Source organism: Carcharhinus amblyrhynchos, chromosome 32 (assembly GCF_965287045.1).
Source record: "Carcharhinus amblyrhynchos chromosome 32, sCarAmb.v2.hapA, whole genome shotgun sequence".
Taxonomy (NCBI): Eukaryota; Metazoa; Chordata; class Chondrichthyes; order Carcharhiniformes; family Carcharhinidae; genus Carcharhinus; species Carcharhinus amblyrhynchos.
Window position 1 is genome coordinate 23030023 of NC_137355.1, and position 18844 is coordinate 23048866.

At 52.0% G+C, this 18844-nt stretch overlaps 1 protein-coding gene across 6 annotated transcripts in view; it reads left to right on the forward strand.

Moving 5' to 3' along the window:
* The first annotated feature begins 873 nt into the window (after positions 1–873).
* trpm1a (transient receptor potential cation channel, subfamily M, member 1a) overlaps positions 874–18844 on the forward strand; it is a 97413-nt gene continuing 79442 nt past the window's right edge. For 3 of the 6 annotated variants that reach the window (XM_080216149.1, XM_080216150.1, XM_080216151.1), the window contains exon 1: positions 16304–16784. In XM_080216149.1, the coding sequence (XP_080072275.1) occupies positions 16704–16784 (81 nt within the window). In that variant the 5' untranslated portion in view covers positions 16304–16703. Of the gene's footprint in view, positions 1069–16303; positions 16785–18844 lie in introns of those variants that run through there. The other 3 variants (XM_080216143.1, XM_080216144.1, XM_080216145.1) reach the window with 3 other exon arrangements.

The following is an 18844-nucleotide window of genomic DNA, read 5'->3' on the forward strand; positions in this document are numbered from 1 at the left end:
TTGCTGATTTTGTGAACATCGAATGAGCAGATGATTGAGCTAGTTATGGAGGCTGCCTCTGACACTCAATAGGACAAGAGCAGCAGATACATGGGAAGACCACCCCTCCAAGCCACGCAAGTTCCTGACTTGGGAATACCTTTGCAGTCGCTGGGTCAAAATTCTGGAATTCCCTCCCTAATGGTATTGTGGGTCAACCCACAGCACGTGGACTGCAGCGATTCAAGAAGGCAGCTCACCACCACCTTCTCGGGGGGGGCAACTAGGGATGGGCAATAAATGCTGGCCAGCCAGTGACGCCCATGCCCCGTGACTGAATAATAAAAAGAAATTAGGTTCAGATTTGAGGAGTGGTAGTGAGTTTGTGGTATGAATGTGAATCCACCGACTGGGAATCCAAAGCTCAGCAAATCAGCCTTCCTGGGAGATGAGGTGGGAAAATGTCAAGAGAGCAGGAGATGAGGTAAAACAGGGAGAAAGAAGATGGTTATATTTTAACTGTTCTGTTTATAATGAAGAGAGTAAGAAGCCTCATAACACTTGGTTAAAGTCTAACTGGTTTATTTGATAGTAAACCGACAAGCTTTCGGGGGGGGGCAAACCCCGAAAGCTCGTGCTACCAAATAAACCTGTTGGACTTGAACCTGTTGTTGAGAGACTTCTTACTGTGCCCACCCCAGTCCAACGCCGGCATCTCCACGTTATAATGAAGAGGACAGACTAGTTTTGGTGTCCACTTGTTCTGTTCAGCCCCAGGACAGAGCTTGCAGTTGTAAAGCTGCAATCTGACCAGAGATTAGATGAAGAAGAATTTTCCCTCAGCTCTGATCATGTCGTCCTGTCTATCATTCACAGCTGTTATCTTAAGGATTTAAAGTTATTTCAAGTAAGTGGAGGTGGGATCTGCGATTCACAGGCACCAGGGCTGCGATTCTGTAATTTGTTGTGACGAGAATATCACAGGGACAAGTGTTAAAAATACAGACTTCTCCTAAAGACTAGAGTTCATTAACCCCACACATCAAGGTTTGGAGCTGGGGCCTTTGTTGTCTTGCTGCATCGGACAAGGTAAGATCCTTGCTGGTAATCTCTGAATAGACTAATGAGAGATTTAAATAGAATCTAAATTATAGGGAAGGCTGAAAAGTACACAGGATGTTTTGCAAGGGACTGTCTGGAAACACGTGCTGTTTGGGAAGGGTTGTGTTGGCAGCTTGAACAGATTTATTAACTTGCATGTATAATGCTCCTTTCACAATTCATGTTTCTTCAGTCCCCAACCTCCCAGCAGCTCAGTGAGTGAGTGAGAAACAGACCACAAGGACCTTGGGTTATAGTTTTGTTCAGTGCTGAAGAAGCACTCACACCTCTGGTGATGGTGGATACAGGTAACTTGCATCCCTCTGAGGCTAGAAATCAGGAAATGCAATCAGCCGGGATTCCTGCTTCTCTTTCTTTTCTCATGGCTCAGGGAGGTAGGAATCTCACATAAATCTCAGTGGGTAGCAGTCTCACAGATAAAATGAAAGATTCTGGATTCAACTGCTGAGACTCCCAAAATGTAAACTGAAACTCCTGTCTAGTACTAAGGGCACTGTCAGAGGGTCAGTGCTGAGGGAGTGCCGCACTGTCAGAGGGTCAGTGCTGAAGGAGTGCCGCACTGTCAGGGGGTCGGTGCTGAGGGTGTGCCGTGCTGTCAGAGAGTCAGTGCTGAGGGAGTACCGCGCTGTCAGAGGGTCAGTGCTGAGGGAGTGCCGCACTGTCAGGGGGTCAGTGCTGAAGGAGTGCAGCACTGTCAGGGGGTCGGTGCTGAGGGTGTGCCGCACTGTCAGAGGGTCAGTGCTAAGGGAGTGCCACACTGTCAGGGGGTCAGTGCTGAGGGAGTGCCACACTGTCAGGGGGTCAGTGCTGAGGGAGCGCCGCACTGTCAGGGGGTCAGTGCTGAGGGAGTGCCGCACTGTCAGAGGGTCAGTGCTGAGGGAGCGCCGCTCTGTCAGGGGGTCAGTGCTGAGGGAGCGCTGCACTGTCAGAGGGTCAGTGCTGAGGGAGTGCCGCACTGTCAGAGGGTCAGTGCTGAGGGAGTGCCACACTGTCAGAGGGTCAGTGCTGAGGGAGTGCTGCGCTGTAGGAGGGTCAGTGCTGAGGGAGTGCTGCACTGTAGGAGGGACGGTGCTGAGGGAGTGCCGCACTGTCAGAGGGTCAGTACTGAGGGAGTGCCGCACTGTCAGAGGGTCAGTACTGAGGGAGTGCTGCGCTGTAGGAGGGACGGTGCTGAGGGAGTACTGCATTGGTAAAAGGTCTACCTTTTGGATAAGTTGTTAAACTGAGATCTATCTTCCCTCTTGCGTGGATGTAAAAGTTTGTACATTGCTAATTTGAAGCAGAACTGGGGGCTATCCCTGGTGCCCTGGCCAATGTTTATTATTCAACAACATCCCAAAAGCAGATTATTTGATCATTATTGCATGTCTGCATGTGGCATCTGGCTGTGCTTAAACTGGCAGCCAAGTTTCCTATCTTACAATAGTGACTTCATTTCAAAAGTACTTCATTGGGTGTAAAGTCCTTTGGGAATGTGCTGTGATTATGCATGGTGCTATACAAATGCAAATCCTCCTTTCTTTGTTACCCAGTGACTCCAGATGTAGGGTTGATGCTGGTGAGGGCAGGTTGTGGATCAGCTGGAGTGTCGAGCCCAGATCAGTAATTGGTCAGCACCCACTGGGGGAGGTGATGGGGAGTGGTACATGGGACTCCGAGATGGGGGTAAGGGTGGGTGGGGGGAGTTGTCAGGAATCAAATTATTCATCTACTCAGAACAGATATCTTCATCAAAGTAACACCAGTCTGGATTGTGTGTGGCTCCAGGCATTGTGGTTTTCACATTCTGTTCCTTTCCAGTTGTGTCTGAGTTACTGGAGCGCAGCACACACACAGCAGCTGTCCTATGCCATTAGATTTTGGGGCTTAAAACAAATTTATCCCAATCCTCTTATCTACAAGGTCAAGCAGGATTCCACACGTGAAAATGTTCAGGATCTGTTCTGTTATTGGTCATGCAGTGAGCAGGGGGTAGGAATCTGACAGTGAGGAGGCTTTGGCCAGGAATATGGAGCAGAGATTCTCACTGACCAATCCACATGTCTTCTCATTTGGACAATTTACTGGTTAAAAATCCGATAAAACCTTTTTGATTCCTTCTAATAGACTTCCACTCGCTGGGTTTGGTGAGGTGTAGGTGGAGCTAGTGCAGTGTCAGTGATTTTTCGAGGATTGATGGAATGAAAGGATTGTAATTGCAAATAAAACAGCTTGGATTTTGTAATCTCCAATTAACTCCTAGAACAGCTGGAGGCATAGCGTCAAATTTCAACTTTAATTATTTCATATTTGCGTCTGTTCTGTGTCTACATTTAACCAAAAAAACCCCACACCCTGACTTTACTTTCAGAATGAACTTGGGGTCAATTATCCTCTTCCATATTAAATTTTCTTCCCCCCTCCTTTTCCCCCATTCTCTGGTGATAGAGTCTCACTGGAATGGGGTTGTACAATTCCTGATGCCACGCCATTCGAGACAATTCTTCCTGTATGAACCTGGACAGTCAGCATCAGCACAATATTAGACCACAGGAGACATGGACTATTCACTTTGTCTCACCTGATGCCCCCAACACATGCACTTTCTGTTCGGGGTCACTGGATATAGACCAGGAGCAGGAACCAAGGTTGACTGTTTTCCCTCTCAGCAGTTACGGAGGATTGAGGTCAATCTTTGCAACCTTTCAATCCTCCCTGGTCACAGCTATGCACATGCCCCTCACCCCCACATCATCTGTTTAATTCTTTCCTTTCTGTAACAGTGAACATATGAATTAATAGCAGGAATAGGCCATTCAGGCCCTTCGGCCTGCTTCACCATTCAATACGATACCGTGGTCTCAACTCTACATTCTGCTTAATGTTAAAAAGCTTTGACACTCTTTTTAGTCCAGAATCTATTTACCTCTACCTTGAAAGTTGTTTAGTGACCTTGCCACATGGTGGCACAGTGGTTAGCACTGCTGCCTCATAGCACCAGGGACCTGGGTTCGATTCCTGGCTTGGGTCGTTGTCTGTGTGGAGTTTGCACATTCTCCCTGTGTCTGCATGGGTTTTCTCCGAGTGCTCTGGTTTCCTCCCAGAGTCGGAAAGACGTGCTGGTTGGGTGCATTGGCCATGCTAAATTCATCTTCAGTGTACCTGAACAGGTGCCAGAATGTGGCAGCTAGGGGATTTTCACAGTAACTTCATTGCAGTGTTAATGTAAGCCTACTTGTGACACTAATAAATAAACTTAAACTCTAGGGAAGAGAGTTCCAAAGATTCGCAACCCTTTGAGAGAAAAATTTTGTCCTAATCTCCGTCTTTAATGGGAGACCCCTTTATTTTCAAACGATCTGCCTTAGTTCTAATCTCTCCCCCAAAAGGCAATCATCCTTTCAACATTCACTTTGTCAAACCCCTCAGGATTTTCTATGTTTTAATAAGGTCACCTCTCAATCTTCTAAACTCCAATGACTACAGGCCCAATCTGTTCAGCCTCTCTTCAAAAGATTACCCCTCTCATCCCAGGTATCAGTCAAATAAACCTCTAAATTACTTCTAAAGTATTTATATCCTTTCTTAAATACTGAGACCAATACTGGATGCAGTACTCTAGATGTGGTCTCATCAACCTCCTGTATAAGAACAACTGTAACAAAACATTCCTGATTTAATATTCCATTCTGCATGTAATAAATAATGACATTAATTTGCCTTCTGAATCGCTTGCTGCACTTACGTACTAACATGTCTCAGGACACTCAGATCCCTCTGTACCTCTGAGTTTTGCAATCTTTCTCCATTTAAATAGTATGCTATTTGTCTATTCTTCTTGCCAAAGTGGATAAGTTGACATTTTTTTACTCCATCTGCCAATGTTTGGTCCACTCACTTGAACTACGTGTGTTCTTTTGGAGACTCCTTATGTCCTCTTCACAACTTACTTTTCTATCTATCTTTATGTCATCAGCAAAGTTAGCAACCAGACATTTGATCCTTTCCTCTAAGTGATTCATATAAATTTGTAAACAGTAGAGGCTCTAGCACTGATCCCTGTTGGTACACCACTTGTTACATCTTCTCAATCCAAAAAAAGACCCATTTATCCATACTCTTTATCCCTGTTAGCAAAATCATCCATGGGAATATATTACCCCAATACCATGAGCTCTTATTTTACTCTCCCCCTATTTAGATAATATACTCCAGTATGAAAATCAATCATTCGGAACAACCAGTTGTCCAGACCCAAGTATTCCCTCAATATCTTGCCATCATTTTCTAATCCTACTTTGGGAGTGATGGATGGTATCATGAAACATGGATGGTACAGTATTTGGATAAGTAAAAAACATTTTTATTACTTCTTTATATTGTTTTATTGATATTTTATGCTTCAGGAAAATATTTATATCCAAGGTGTTTTTGGGTTCACATACTTGCAATTAAAGAAACTAACATTCTATAACCCAGAAAATTCCAAAATCCATAAGTGGTTTGGTCCAAAACGTTCTGGACTGGAGAAATTTCTAAAATCTGACCAGAAAATGCATAAAGTAATGATGCAGCTTTACTCTTCAGGGTTGCTGCTGAATCTGTGTTGTATTGTCAGATACAGAGTGCAGCTCCGCAGCACTGAGACAACGAACCCGGCGTGTCCCCCCGGCACTGGGACAACGAACCCAGCACCCCCCGGCACTGAGACAACTAACCCGGCACCCCCCGGCACTGAGACAACTAACCCAGCGTGTCCCCCCGGCACTGAGACAACTAACCCGGAACCCCCCCCCGGCACTGAGACAACGAACCCGGCACCCCCCGGCACTGAGACAACTAACCCGGCACCCCCCCCGGCACTGAGACAACTAACCCGGCACCCCCCCCCGGCACTGAGACAACTAACCCGGCACCCCCCGGCACTGAGACAACTAACCCGGCACCCCCCCCGGCACTGAGACAACTAACCCGGCACCCCCCCCGGCACTGAGACAACTAACCCGGCACCCCCCCCGGCACTGAGACAACTAACCCGGCACCCACCGGCACTGAGACAACAAACCCGGCACCCCCCGGCACTGAGACAACGAACCCGGCACCCCCCGGCACTGAGACAACGAAGCCGGCACCCCCCGGCACTGAGACAACTAACCCGCCCCCCCCCCCCGGCACTGAGACAACGAACCCGGCACCCCCCGGCACTGAGACAACGAACCCGGCACCCCCCGGCACTGAGACAACGAACCCGGCACCCCCCGGCACTGAGACAACGAACCCGGCACCCCCCCCCGGCACTGAGACAACGAACCCAGCGTGTCCCCCCGGCACTGAGACAACGAACCCAGCACCCCCCGGCACTGAGACAACGAACCCGGCACCCCCCGGCACTGAGACAACGAACCCAGCGCGTCCCCCCGGCACTGAGACAACTAACCCGGCACCCCCCCCGGCACTGAGACAACTAACCCGGCAGCCCCCCCGGCACTGAGACAACTAACCCGGCACCCCCCGGCACTGAGACAACAAACCCGGCACCCCCCGGCACTGAGACAACGAACCCGGCACCCCCCGGCACTGAGACAACGAACCCGGCACCCCCCGGCACTGAGACAACTAACCCGCCCCCCCCCCCCGGCACTGAGACAACGAACCCGGCACCCCCCGGCACTGAGACAACTAACCCGCCCCCCCCCCCCCGGCACTGAGACAACGAACCCGGCACCCCCCGGCACTGAGACAACGAACCCGGCACCCCCCGGCACTGAGACAACGAACCCGGCACCCCCCCCCGGCACTGAGACAACGAACCCAGCGTGTCCCCCCGGCACTGAGACAACGAACCCGGCACCCCCCGGCACTGAGACAACGAACCCGGCACCCCCCGGCACTGAGACAACGAACCCAGCGCGTCCCCCCGGCACTGAGACAACTAACCCAGCGTGTCCCCCCCGGCACTGAGACAACTAACCCAGCGTGTCCCCCCGGCACTGAGACAACTAACCCAGCGTGTCCCCCCCGGCACTGAGACAACTAACCCAGCACCCCCCCGGCACTGAGACAACTAACCCAGCACCCCCCGGCACTGAGACAACAAACCTGGTGCCCCCCCCCGGCACTGAGACAACGAACCCGGCGTGTCCCCCCGGCACTGAGACAACTAACCCAGCACCCCCCCGGCACTGAGACAACGAACCCGGCGCCCCCCGGCACTGAGACAACGAACCCGGCACCCCCCGGCACTGAGACAACGAACCCGCCCCCCCCGGCACTGAGACAACTAACCCGGTGCCCCCCCCCCCGGCACTGAGACAACGAACCCGGTGCCCCCCCCCCGGCACTGAGACAACGAACCCGCCCCTCCCGGCACTGAGACAACGAACCCGCCCCCCCCCGGCACTGAGACAACTAACCCGGTGCCCCCCCCCCGGCACTGAGACAACTAACCCGGTGCCCCCCCCCCGGCACTGAGACAACTAACCCGGTGCCCCCCCCCCGGCACTGAGACAACTAACCCGGTGCCCCCCCCGGCACTGAGACAACGAACCCGGTGCCCCCCCCCCGGCACTGAGACAACGAACCCGCCCCCCCCGGCACTGAGACAACTAACCCGGTGCCCCCCCGGCACTGAGACAACGAACCCGGCACCCCCCCCGGCGCTGAGACAACGAACCCAGCGCCCCCCCGGCACTGAGACAACGAACCCGGTGCCCCCCCCCCCGGCACTGAGACAACGAACCCGCCCCCCCCGGCACTGAGACAACGAACCCGGCACCCCCCCGGCACTGAGACAACTAACCCGGCACCCCCCCCGGCGCTGAGACAACGAACCCAGCGCCCCCCCGGCACTGAGACAACGAACCCGGTGCCCCCCCCCCGGCACTGAGACAACGAACCCAGCGCCCCCTCCCGGCACTGAGACAACGAACCCGGCACCCCCCCGGCGCTGAGACAATGAACCCGGTGCCCCCCCCGGCACTGAGACAACGAACCCGCCCCCCCCCGGCGCTGAGACAACGAACCCGGTGCCCCCCCCGGCGCTGAGACAACGAACCCGCCCCCCCGGCACTGAGACAATGAACCCGGTGCCCCCCCCCGGCACTGAGACAACGAACCCAGCGCCCCCCCCGGCACTGAGACAACGAACCCGGCACCCCCCCGGCGCTGAGACAACGAACCCGCCCCCCCGGCACTGAGACAACGAACCCGGTGCCCCCCCCCCCGGCACTGAGACAACGAACCCGGTGCCCCCCCCCCGGCACTGAGACAACTAACCCGCCCCCCCTGGCACTGAGACAACTAACCCGGCACCCCCCGGCACTGAGACAACTAACCCGGTGCCCCCCCCGGCACTGAGACAACGAACCCGGCACCCCCCCGGCACTGAGACAACGAACCCAGCGCCCCCCCCGGCACTGAGACAACGAACCCGGTGCCCCCCCCCGGCACTGAGACAACGAACCCAGCGCCCCCTCCCGGCACTGAGACAACGAACCCGGCACCCCCCCGGCGCTGAGACAATGAACCCGGTGCCCCCCCCGGCACTGAGACAACGAACCCGCCCCCCCCCGGCGCTGAGACAACGAACCCGGTGCCCCCCCCCGGCGCTGAGACAACGAACCCGCCCCCCCGGCACTGAGACAACGAACCTGGTGCCCCCCCCCGGCACTGAGACAACGAACCCGGTGCCCCCCCCCCGGCACTGAGACAACGAACCCAGCGCTCCCCGGCACTGAGACAACGAACCCGGTGCCCCCCCCCGGCACTGAGACAACGAACCCGGTGCCCCCCCCCGGCACTGAGACAACGAACCCGGTGCCCCCCCCCGGCACTGAGACAACGAACCCAGCGCCCCCTCCCGCCACTGATACAACGAACCCGCCCCCCCCCGGCGCTGAGACAATGAACCCGGTGCCCCCCCCGGCACTGAGACAACGAACCCGCCCCCCCCCGGCGCTGAGACAACGAACCCGGTGCCCCCCCCGGCGCTGAGACAACGAACCCGCCCCCCCGGCACTGAGACAACGAACCCGGTGCCCCCCCCCGGCACTGAGACAACGAACCCGGTGCCCCCCCCGGCACTGAGACAACGAACCCGGTGCCCCCCCCGGCACTGAGACAACGAACCCAGCGCCCCCCCCGGCACTGAGACAACGAACCCGGCACCCCCCCGGCGCTGAGACAACGAACCCGCCCCCCCGGCACTGAGACAACGAACCCGGTGCCCCCCCCCCGGCACTGAGACAACGAACCCGGTGCCCCCCCCCCGGCACTGAGACAACTAACCCGCCCCCCCTGGCACTGAGACAACTAACCCGGCACCCCCCGGCACTGAGACAACTAACCCGGTGCCCCCCCCGGCACTGAGACAACGAACCCGGCACCCCCCCGGCACTGAGACAACGAACCCAGCGCCCCCCCCGGCACTGAGACAACGAACCCGGTGCCCCCCCCCGGCACTGAGACAACGAACCCAGCGCCCCCTCCCGGCACTGAGACAACGAACCCGGCACCCCCCCGGCGCTGAGACAATGAACCCGGTGCCCCCCCCGGCACTGAGACAACTAACCTGGCACCCCCCGGCACTGAGACAACTAACCCAGCGTGTCCCCCCGGCACTGAGACAACGAACCCGGCACCCCCCCCGGCGCTGAGACAACGAACCCGCCCCCCCCCCGGCACTGAGACAACGAACCCGGTGCCCCCCCCCGGCGCTGAGACAACGAACCCGGTGCCCCCCCCGGCGCTGAGACAACGAACCCGCCCCCCCCCCGGCACTGAGACAACGAACCCGGTGCCCCCCCCCCGGCACTGAGACAACAAACCCGGTGCCCCCCCCCGGCGCTGAGACAACGAACCCCCCCCCCCCGGCACTGAGACAACGAACCCGGTGCCCCCCCCGGCACTGAGACAACGAACCCAGCGCCCCCCCGGCACTGAGACAACTAACCCGGTGCCCCCCCCGGCACTGAGACAACGAACCCAGCGCCCCCCCCGGCACTGAGACAACTAACCCGGTGCCCCCCCCGGTGCTGAGACAACGAACCCGGTGTCCCCCCCGGCACTGAGACAACGAACCCGCCCCCCCCGGCGCTGAGACAACGAACCCGGTGCCCCCCCCGGCGCTGAGACAACGAACCCGGTGCCCCCCCCGGCGCTGAGACAACGAACCCAGCGTGTCCCCCCCGGCACTGAGACAACGAACCCAGCGTGTCCCCCCCGGCACTGAGACAACGAACCCAGCGTGTCCCCCCCGGCACTGAGACAACGAACCCGGCGTGCCCCCCCGGCACTGAGACAACGAACCCGGCGTGTCCCCCCCGGCACTGAGACAACGAACCCAGCGTGTCCCCCCCGGCACTGAGACAACTAACCCAGCGTGCCCCCCCCGGCGCTGAGACAACGAACCCGGCGTGCCCCCCCGGCACTGAGACAACGAACCCAGCGTGTCCCCCCCGGCACTGAGACAACTAACCCAGCGTGTCTCCCCCGGCACTGAGACAACTAACCCAGCGTGTCCCCCCGGCGCTGAGACAACGAACCCGGTGCCCCCCCCCCGGCACTGAGACAACGAACCCAGCGTGTCCCCCCCGGCGCTGAGACAACGAACCCGCCCCCCCCGGCACTGAGACAACGAACCCGCCCCCCCCCGGCACTGAGACAACAAACCCGGTGCCCCCCCCCGGCGCTGAGACAACGAACCCGCCCCCCCCGGCACTGAGACAACGAACCCGGTGCCCCCCCCGGCGCTGAGACAACGAACCCGGTGCCCCCCCCGGCGCTGAGACAACGAACCCGGTGCCCCCCCCCGGCGCTGAGACAACGAACCCGGTGCCCCCCCCGGCGCTGAGACAACAAACCCAGCGCCCCCCCACGGCGCTGAGACAACGAACCCGGTGCCCCCCCCGGCGCTGAGACAACGAACCCGGTGCCCCCCCCGGCGCTGAGACAACGAACCCGCCCCCTCCGGCGCTGAGACAACAAACCCGGTGCCCCCCCCCGGCGCTGAGACAACGAACCCGGTGCCCCCCCCCCGGCACTGAGACAACGAACCCGGTGCCCCCCCCCGGCACTGAGACAACGAACCCGGTGCCCCCCCCCGGCACTGAGACAACGAACCCGGTGCCCCCCCCCCGGCACTGAGACAACGAACCCAGCGCTCCCCGGCACTGAGACAACGAACCCGGTGCCCCCCCCCGGCACTGAGACAACGAACCCGGTGCCCCCCCCCGGCACTGAGACAACGAACCCGGTGCCCCCCCCCGGCACTGAGACAACGAACCCGGTGCCCCCCCCCCGGCACTGAGACAACGAACCCGGTGCCCCCCCCCGGCACTGAGACAACGAACCCGGTGCCCCCCCGGCGCTGAGACAACGAACCCGGTGCCCCCCCCCCGGCACTGAGACAACGAACCCGGTGCCCCCCCGGCACTGAGACAACGAACCCGGTGCCCCCCCCGGCGCTGAGACAACTGAGGGTGTTGGGAAATAATCAAATCAAATATCTGGCTTTCATTCTCAAATATTCATCAGCACAATGACCTCATTTTCGAGGGATTAATTTAATCGATTAAATGTTATTTTTATAATAATGAAACAAGTTAAATCCATTTGTGTCAAGTGCACATCCTATGCAGTATAGTTATGTGCGTGGTCACACTTGGGGCTTGTTTTCAGACACTACATCAGATCTAGTCCTCAACCAACTTCATGTCAATCAATTTTGCGAAACAATGTTAGATAGTGGGAAGGGTGGGTAGCCCACACGACCCTTTGAATCTGCTCGTTGTTGAATACAATCATGGCTAGACTTGGCTCTAACTCCACTTTCCTTCCATTCTTAATTCCCTGAGAGATTGAAGATCTGTCCAGCTGTAAATGTGTCCAATAATGCAGCATTAACAATCCTCCAATTGTAAACTCAAGCACTTAAAGAAATTGATTGGAGGGCTTCTTCATGTTAATGTGAACAGATATAAATACTGAATGATATTAGGAAGCTTGTTTCATTGCCATGTAGTATTGCTCTGTCTGTTATTGAGGGGTGTTATTATTTATTTCAGATAAGACCCTGAATTAAAAATAATGAGCTGAGGAAAGTAATGGTTTGGTTGAATGGCCAGAGAAGTAACAAGTGAAGAAACAATACTTTTCACTGTGTGCTAATACATGTGACAATAATAAAACAAATCAGATCAAAAATCTGAGGTAATGCATTTGGGAAGGGCCAACAAAGCTAAGGGAATGCTGAATAAATGGGAAGGTATAGACAGAGATTGAGGACGTGTGGAATCTTGGAGTGCATGTCCACAGGTCCCTGAAGGTGGCAGCACAAAGTGGACAAGGTGATCAAGAAAGCGAGTTCCTTGATTGAATAGAAAATCAGGAATGTAATGATGGAAGTGTATAAAATGCTGGTTAGACTGCAGTCGGAATATTGTGTACAGTTTTGGTCACCACATTACAGGAAGGACATAATTGCTGTGGAGAGAGTGCAGAGGAGGTTTACAAGAATGTTGACAGACCTCGAAAATTGTTGCAATGAGGAGAGGTTGGACAGGCTAGGATTGTTTCCCTTGGAATAGAAAAGGCCAAGGAGTGACCTAATTGAGGAGTACAAAATTATGAGAGGCCTAGGTAGAGTGAACAGGACAGAACTGTTTCCCTTAGCTGCCAGGAGACATGGAGTGAAGGTGATTGGTAGAAGGATTAGAGGAGACAGGAGGAAAGGTTTTTTTTACCCAGGGGGTGGTGGGAACTCGCAGTCTAAGCTGGTGATTGAGGCTGAAATGCTTGATTGATTTAAGAGTAACTCTTTCTACATCTGAAATGCTGTACCTGCAAGGTTCCAGATCAGGTGCTGAAAAATGGAATTAAAATGAGTGGCTGGTTTCTTTCTTCTCTTTCATGGCTGGCAACAACATGATGGGCTGAATGGCCTCTTTTTGTATTGTTACTTTCTCTGGCTCACTCCAGCACCAATATGTAATGATGCACTTTCAGAAACTTGTTACTGAACAAAAAGGGCTGCACGATGGCACAGTGGTTAGCACTACTGCCTCACAGTGCCAGGGACATGGCTCTTGGCTCACTGTCTGTGTGGAGTCTGCATGTTCTCTCTGTGTCTGTGTGGGTTTCTTCTGGGTGCTCCGGTTTCCTCCCACACTCCAAAGATGTGTGGGTTAGGTTGATTAGCCATGGTAAATTGCCCCTTCATGTCAAGGGGATTAGCAGGGTGAATAAGTGGGGTTAGGGGAATAGGGCCTGGGTGGGATTGTGGTCAGGCAGGCTCGATGGGCCGAATGGCCTCCTTCTGCACTGTAGGGATTCTATGATCCTATGAAAAAGGCACAATCACCACAAACATTAAATTAGATCACAGCTGAATTGCCTTTCCATTTTTGTTCCATATCCCTAAAACTAACAAAATGCCACATATCTAAGCCTTGACAGCTCTAATTGACACCAGCAGCCATAACGGTTTGGGAGAGAGAATATCAGATTTCTCCAATAATTTTGTGAAAAGGTTTTCATAACCTCAGTCCTGAAAATCCCAGTTTGAAATTTAAGGTGATGCTCCCTTGTTCTCGGTTCCCAGCTCCGCCAGACGAAATAAATTTCTCTGTAACTGCCCCAGTGAACCACTTTATCATTTTAAACATCTCCATGCAATCTCCCTCAATCTTTTAAACTTAAGATAATAAAAACCAAGTTTGTTCAAACTGACCTCGTTATTTAATCGTTTCAGGTCTGGAATCCTTGCTATATTGGTTTTGAGGTGCAGTACCCAGATCTGAAAGCAATACTCAAGATGGGGTCTAATCAGAACTTAGCACAACTAAAATTTAACTTCCTCTCTCTATATTCCATTGTGTTGGAATAAAGACCAATATCTATGGTGTTTGTTTACATTTTGTACCTGCACTATCTTATTCATATTCACCGACATTAGTTCCCCTCTGATTCCTCGTCATTTGCCTTTTTAAGAAAATATTATGATTTGTCTTTCTTAAATCTAAACTTGCAGTTCCCTACATTAAGCTCCATTTGGCCCACTACTTTTCTCTGTTTATGTCCTGTTGTGACATCCTGTTCTCACTTCTGCAACTTACTGTTCCTCCTAATTATTCTTCAAACTTGGATATAAACGTCCTTTTCTTTCATTTGGTTTATTGATAAGCATGGTGGGAAAGTTGAGGTGCCTGAACTGATCCCTATCACCCTGATCCCCCTCATCTCTGGCTCTGACATTCATCATTATGAAGTGCTTTGAAAGGCTGGCATGAATTAATTCCAGCCTCCCGGACTACCTAGATCCACTACAGTTTGTCTATCACTCCACAACAGGTCAGCAGCACACGCCATCTCCCTGGCCCTGCACTTAACTCTGGAACACCTAGATAACAAGGACACCTATGTCAGACTTCTATTTATTGACTACAGTTCAGCCTTCAATACTATTACTCCCACAAAACTCATCTCCAAACTCCGTGGCCTGGGCCTCGGCACCTCCCTCTGCAACTGGACCTTAGACTTCCTAACCCTCAGGCCACAATCAGTAAGGATTGGCAACAACACCTCCTCCACGATCATCCTCAACACCGGTGCCCCACAAGGCTGTGTTCTCAGCCTCCTACTATACTTATACACCTCTGACTGTGTGGCCAAATTCCCCTCCAACTCGATTTTCAAGTTTGCCGACAACACCACTGTAGTGAGTCGGATCTCAAACAATGATGAGACAGAGTACAGGAATGAGATAGAGAATCTGGTGAACTAGTGCAACAACAATAATCTCTCTCTCAATGTCAGCAAAATGAAGGAAATCGTATTGATGTCAGGAAGCGTAAAGGAGAACATGCCTGCATCAATAGGGACGAAGTAGAAAGGGTCGTGAGCTTCAAGTTTTTAGATGTCCAGATTAACCACAACTTGTCCTGGTATCCCCCCATGCTGACACTATAGTTAAGAAAGCCCACCAACGCCTCTACTTTCTCAGAAGACTAAGGAAATTTGCTGCCCAAGACTGCAAGGAACTACAAATTGTAGCCCAATCCGTCACGCAAACCAGCCTCCCATCCGTTGACTCGGTCTACGCTTCCCCACTGCCTCGGCAAAGCAGCCAGGATAATTAAGGACCCCACAGACCCCGGACATTCTCTCTTCCACCTTCTTCCATTGGGAAAAAGATACAAAAGTCTGAGGTCATGTACCAACCAACTCAAGAACGACTTCTTCCCTGCTGCTGTCAGACTTTTGAATGGACTTACCTTGCATTAAGTTGATCTTTCTCTACACCATAGCTATGACTGTAACACTACATTCTGCACTCTTGTTTTCTTCTCTATGAACGGTATGCTTTGTATAGTGCAGAAGAAACAATACTTTTCACTGTATGTTAATACATGTGACAAAAATAAATCAAATCAAATCAAATTGAAGAGTAGACAGAGTGGAACCAATTCTTTAACACAAGGTGTGAGCATGGAATTCTGAGCCACAAACTCCTATACCAACAGAATCCACAAACCTTTGGAAAGCTCATTGTACTATTGGTTTTAAACTGGAATTTTAAAGGGGAATGAGAATGGGAAGAGTGGGTTTGTACAGCCTGTCATGGACTTAGTGGGCCGAATGGCCTCCTTTTATGCTGTAATGAACCTATCACTGAGGAACCAGTTAGTTGAAGCCTGATGGGCTGAATGGCCTATTTCTGTGCTGGGACAATCAAGCTGCAGCAGAGACTATGAGATGGGGATGCTGCTACTGATCTTTCAAAACACTCAATCAAGAGTTGAACTCTCTGCCACAGATGGTTGTGGAGGCCAGGTGATCGCGTGTCTTTAAGACAGAGATAGATAGGTTCTTTATTGATAAAGGGATCAAGGGTTATGAGGAAAAGTCAGGAGAATGGGGATGAGAAAAATATCAGCCATGATTGAATGGCAGAGCAGATTTGATGGGCTGAGTAGCCTCTTTCTGCTCCTACTTCTTATGGTCTAAGGCAGTGAGAGATTACAATATGACTATTATTGTACAGATACAAGGGTGCAATGTCAATGGGAAACATTTTTCCTGTAATACCACATGCTGCATTTTTAAAATTAATGTTCAGTAAATTGTAATTCTTCATTGAAGCCCATCTCTGTTGTGGACTGTGCAATAGTCTGGAGTGTGCTGGTCAGCTCCCAACACTTGCTCCATCATTATACTAACTCTACATTCCAACAAATGGTGACCATCTGCTTCGTTCAGTCACTCTTATCTCGATAATATAAATTATTTCCATCTGACTCCTGCGTGTGTGTAAAATCTCCGCCCTGCAACCTAGATTTATCTCCAATCGCTATTTGCTAAATCTCCATGCTTTCAGAGGCTGTTCTCTAAGCCTGATTATAGAGGGGGCAGAGTGGACCTGATGTTATTGTCCTCTGCTCCCTTGATCCATTCATTCTCTGTATTACTCTAGCACAGCTGTCTGTCAGTCTGCTGCCATCTCTTTTTATTTTCCTCCCTTTATACTGTGTGTCTGCACCCACTGGTTCAGTACAGGTGTAATCTGAACCCACTTTGGGGACATGTGTTCAGCGTGAGCCAGTCGAGGAGGCCACTGAAGAATCAGAATGTTGACGAGTTCCTTGAAGCAAATGAGTGGCTCCATGAAGCGTGCCTCCATTAAACGTACAATATCTGGATCACAAAAGGTGAGTAACAACAATCAAAACTGTAATTTCATCCTCATTGTCCACTGTATAAATGTTGTTGACCCATGTGTCAAGTGTAAACAATGTAAAATCTCCACAGGACACCACAGCAGGAGGTGATGATAAATCCACGCTCCATTCTTTTATAATTCCAGAACAGGTTTTAATTTAAAGAATTAAATGCTCCCTAGTTGGTGTCTGATTGAGGTCTTGCTGTTGTAACTCTTGTCATACTTTCACATTTATTTATCACGTGTAAAAGTGAAAAGTATACTGAGTATAGGTTTATTTTCCAATCTCCTGACCCTCACTGGGGTCAGAGTTCCAGATTACCCAATATGTCACGCAAGTGACATATTTGACAAAAAATGTTACTCCTTTCTTAAAGTTACAAAGTCAGTGCGCAGAATGAACGGGCAAACCCTGAATCCATTTCCTCGCTTGTTCCAAAAAAAAACTCAAATTCGAATTGAATTCAACTCATGATCCCACAAGGAGACAAACTAGATCCAAGTTGACAAGATAAGACATTGCACCCCACCTTGGGCTCGATCTGATGTTTGATCTTAGCTAAAAGGCCAAAAAATGACCTATGTTCTAAGAAAGTGAATGGCAACAGGCCATTTGACTGTGTCACTGACTATCTGATCCTCTCCACACCCAAACTTCAAAACTTTCCACTTTCTATGAGGAAGAGGGGATCAGGATATTCGATGATCAGCCGTGATCAAAGTCAGTGACTGGGCAGGCTCGAAGGGCTGAATGGCCTATGCCTACTTCTAGTCTCTATGTTTCTGAAAGCGTTCCTGATGAGATTGAGAGTATGGATTTCCAGCTGATTGGTTTTGCAGTGGCCTGTTGTTGCTACCTTGGCTCAAATCAACAGAATCTGCTGATGGAACCTGGCTCTTTTATAGATATCACAGCAGCGGTGGTAGAGTGATAATGTTACTGGACTAGTAATTCAGAGATCTAGACTGATTACATTTGAGATATGAGTTCCACCATGGCAGCTAGGGGAATTTAAATTCAATAAATAATCTGTAATTAAAAATCTAGACTTGTCAGTGACCACTAAAGCATTGTGTTGTCATAAAAATTCATCCGGTTCACTCATGCCTTGTAGGGAAGGAAATCTGCCATCCTTACCTGGTCTGGCTGACATGTAACTCCAGAACCACAGCAATCTGGTTGATTCTTAACAGCTCTCTGATAATAGCCAAGCGAGCCAAACAATTCACGGGCAATTGTGAATGGGCAATAAATGCCTGTGACACCCGGATCCTAAAAGTGAATTAAAAAATAAAAATTGAGGGTGAGAGTGGTGGTGCTGGATGAGGGAGATGGTGTTGGTTGGAGGGAGTCCTGTGAAGTTGAAGATTGTTGTGGTTTATAGCCGATGATCGCAAACTCCAACCTTGTGCTATTAGATTTCAATTTCCAGTCTCAACATTGTCTTCTCATGGATACAGTAACAATGAGGGGAATTCCTGGCATTTTAACTTCAAATTCAGGAAGGCTAAGAAATGCTTCAAAAGCTAGATATGAAAAACACTAAGGATGAAAAGAGAGAAATGCTAAAATGAAATATATTTAACACTTACTGTCACCCTTCACAATGGAGGTGATGTGCTGTGACTAGCCATTTTTTTTGATTTTGGTGTGAGTTAATGCGTCAGGTTTAACATTCTCTCTGTCCGGTGATGGCTAATCATAGAATCCCTACAGTGCAGAAGGAGGCCATTCGGCCCATCGAGCCTGCACCAACCACAATCCCACCCAAGCCCTATCCCTGAAATTCCACATATTTAACCTAGCTAAGTCACCCTGACACTGGGGGGCAATTTAGCACGGCCAATGCACTTAACCTGCACATCTTTGGACTGTGGGAGGAAACTGGAGTACCCAGATGAAACCCACACAGACACGGGGAGAACATGCAAACTCCACACAGACAGTGACCCATGTCGGGAATCGAACCTGGGTCCTTGGCGCTGTGAGACAGCAGTGCTAACCACTGTGCCACCGTGCCAGACAATTGTGTGTCTTGATCTGAATAC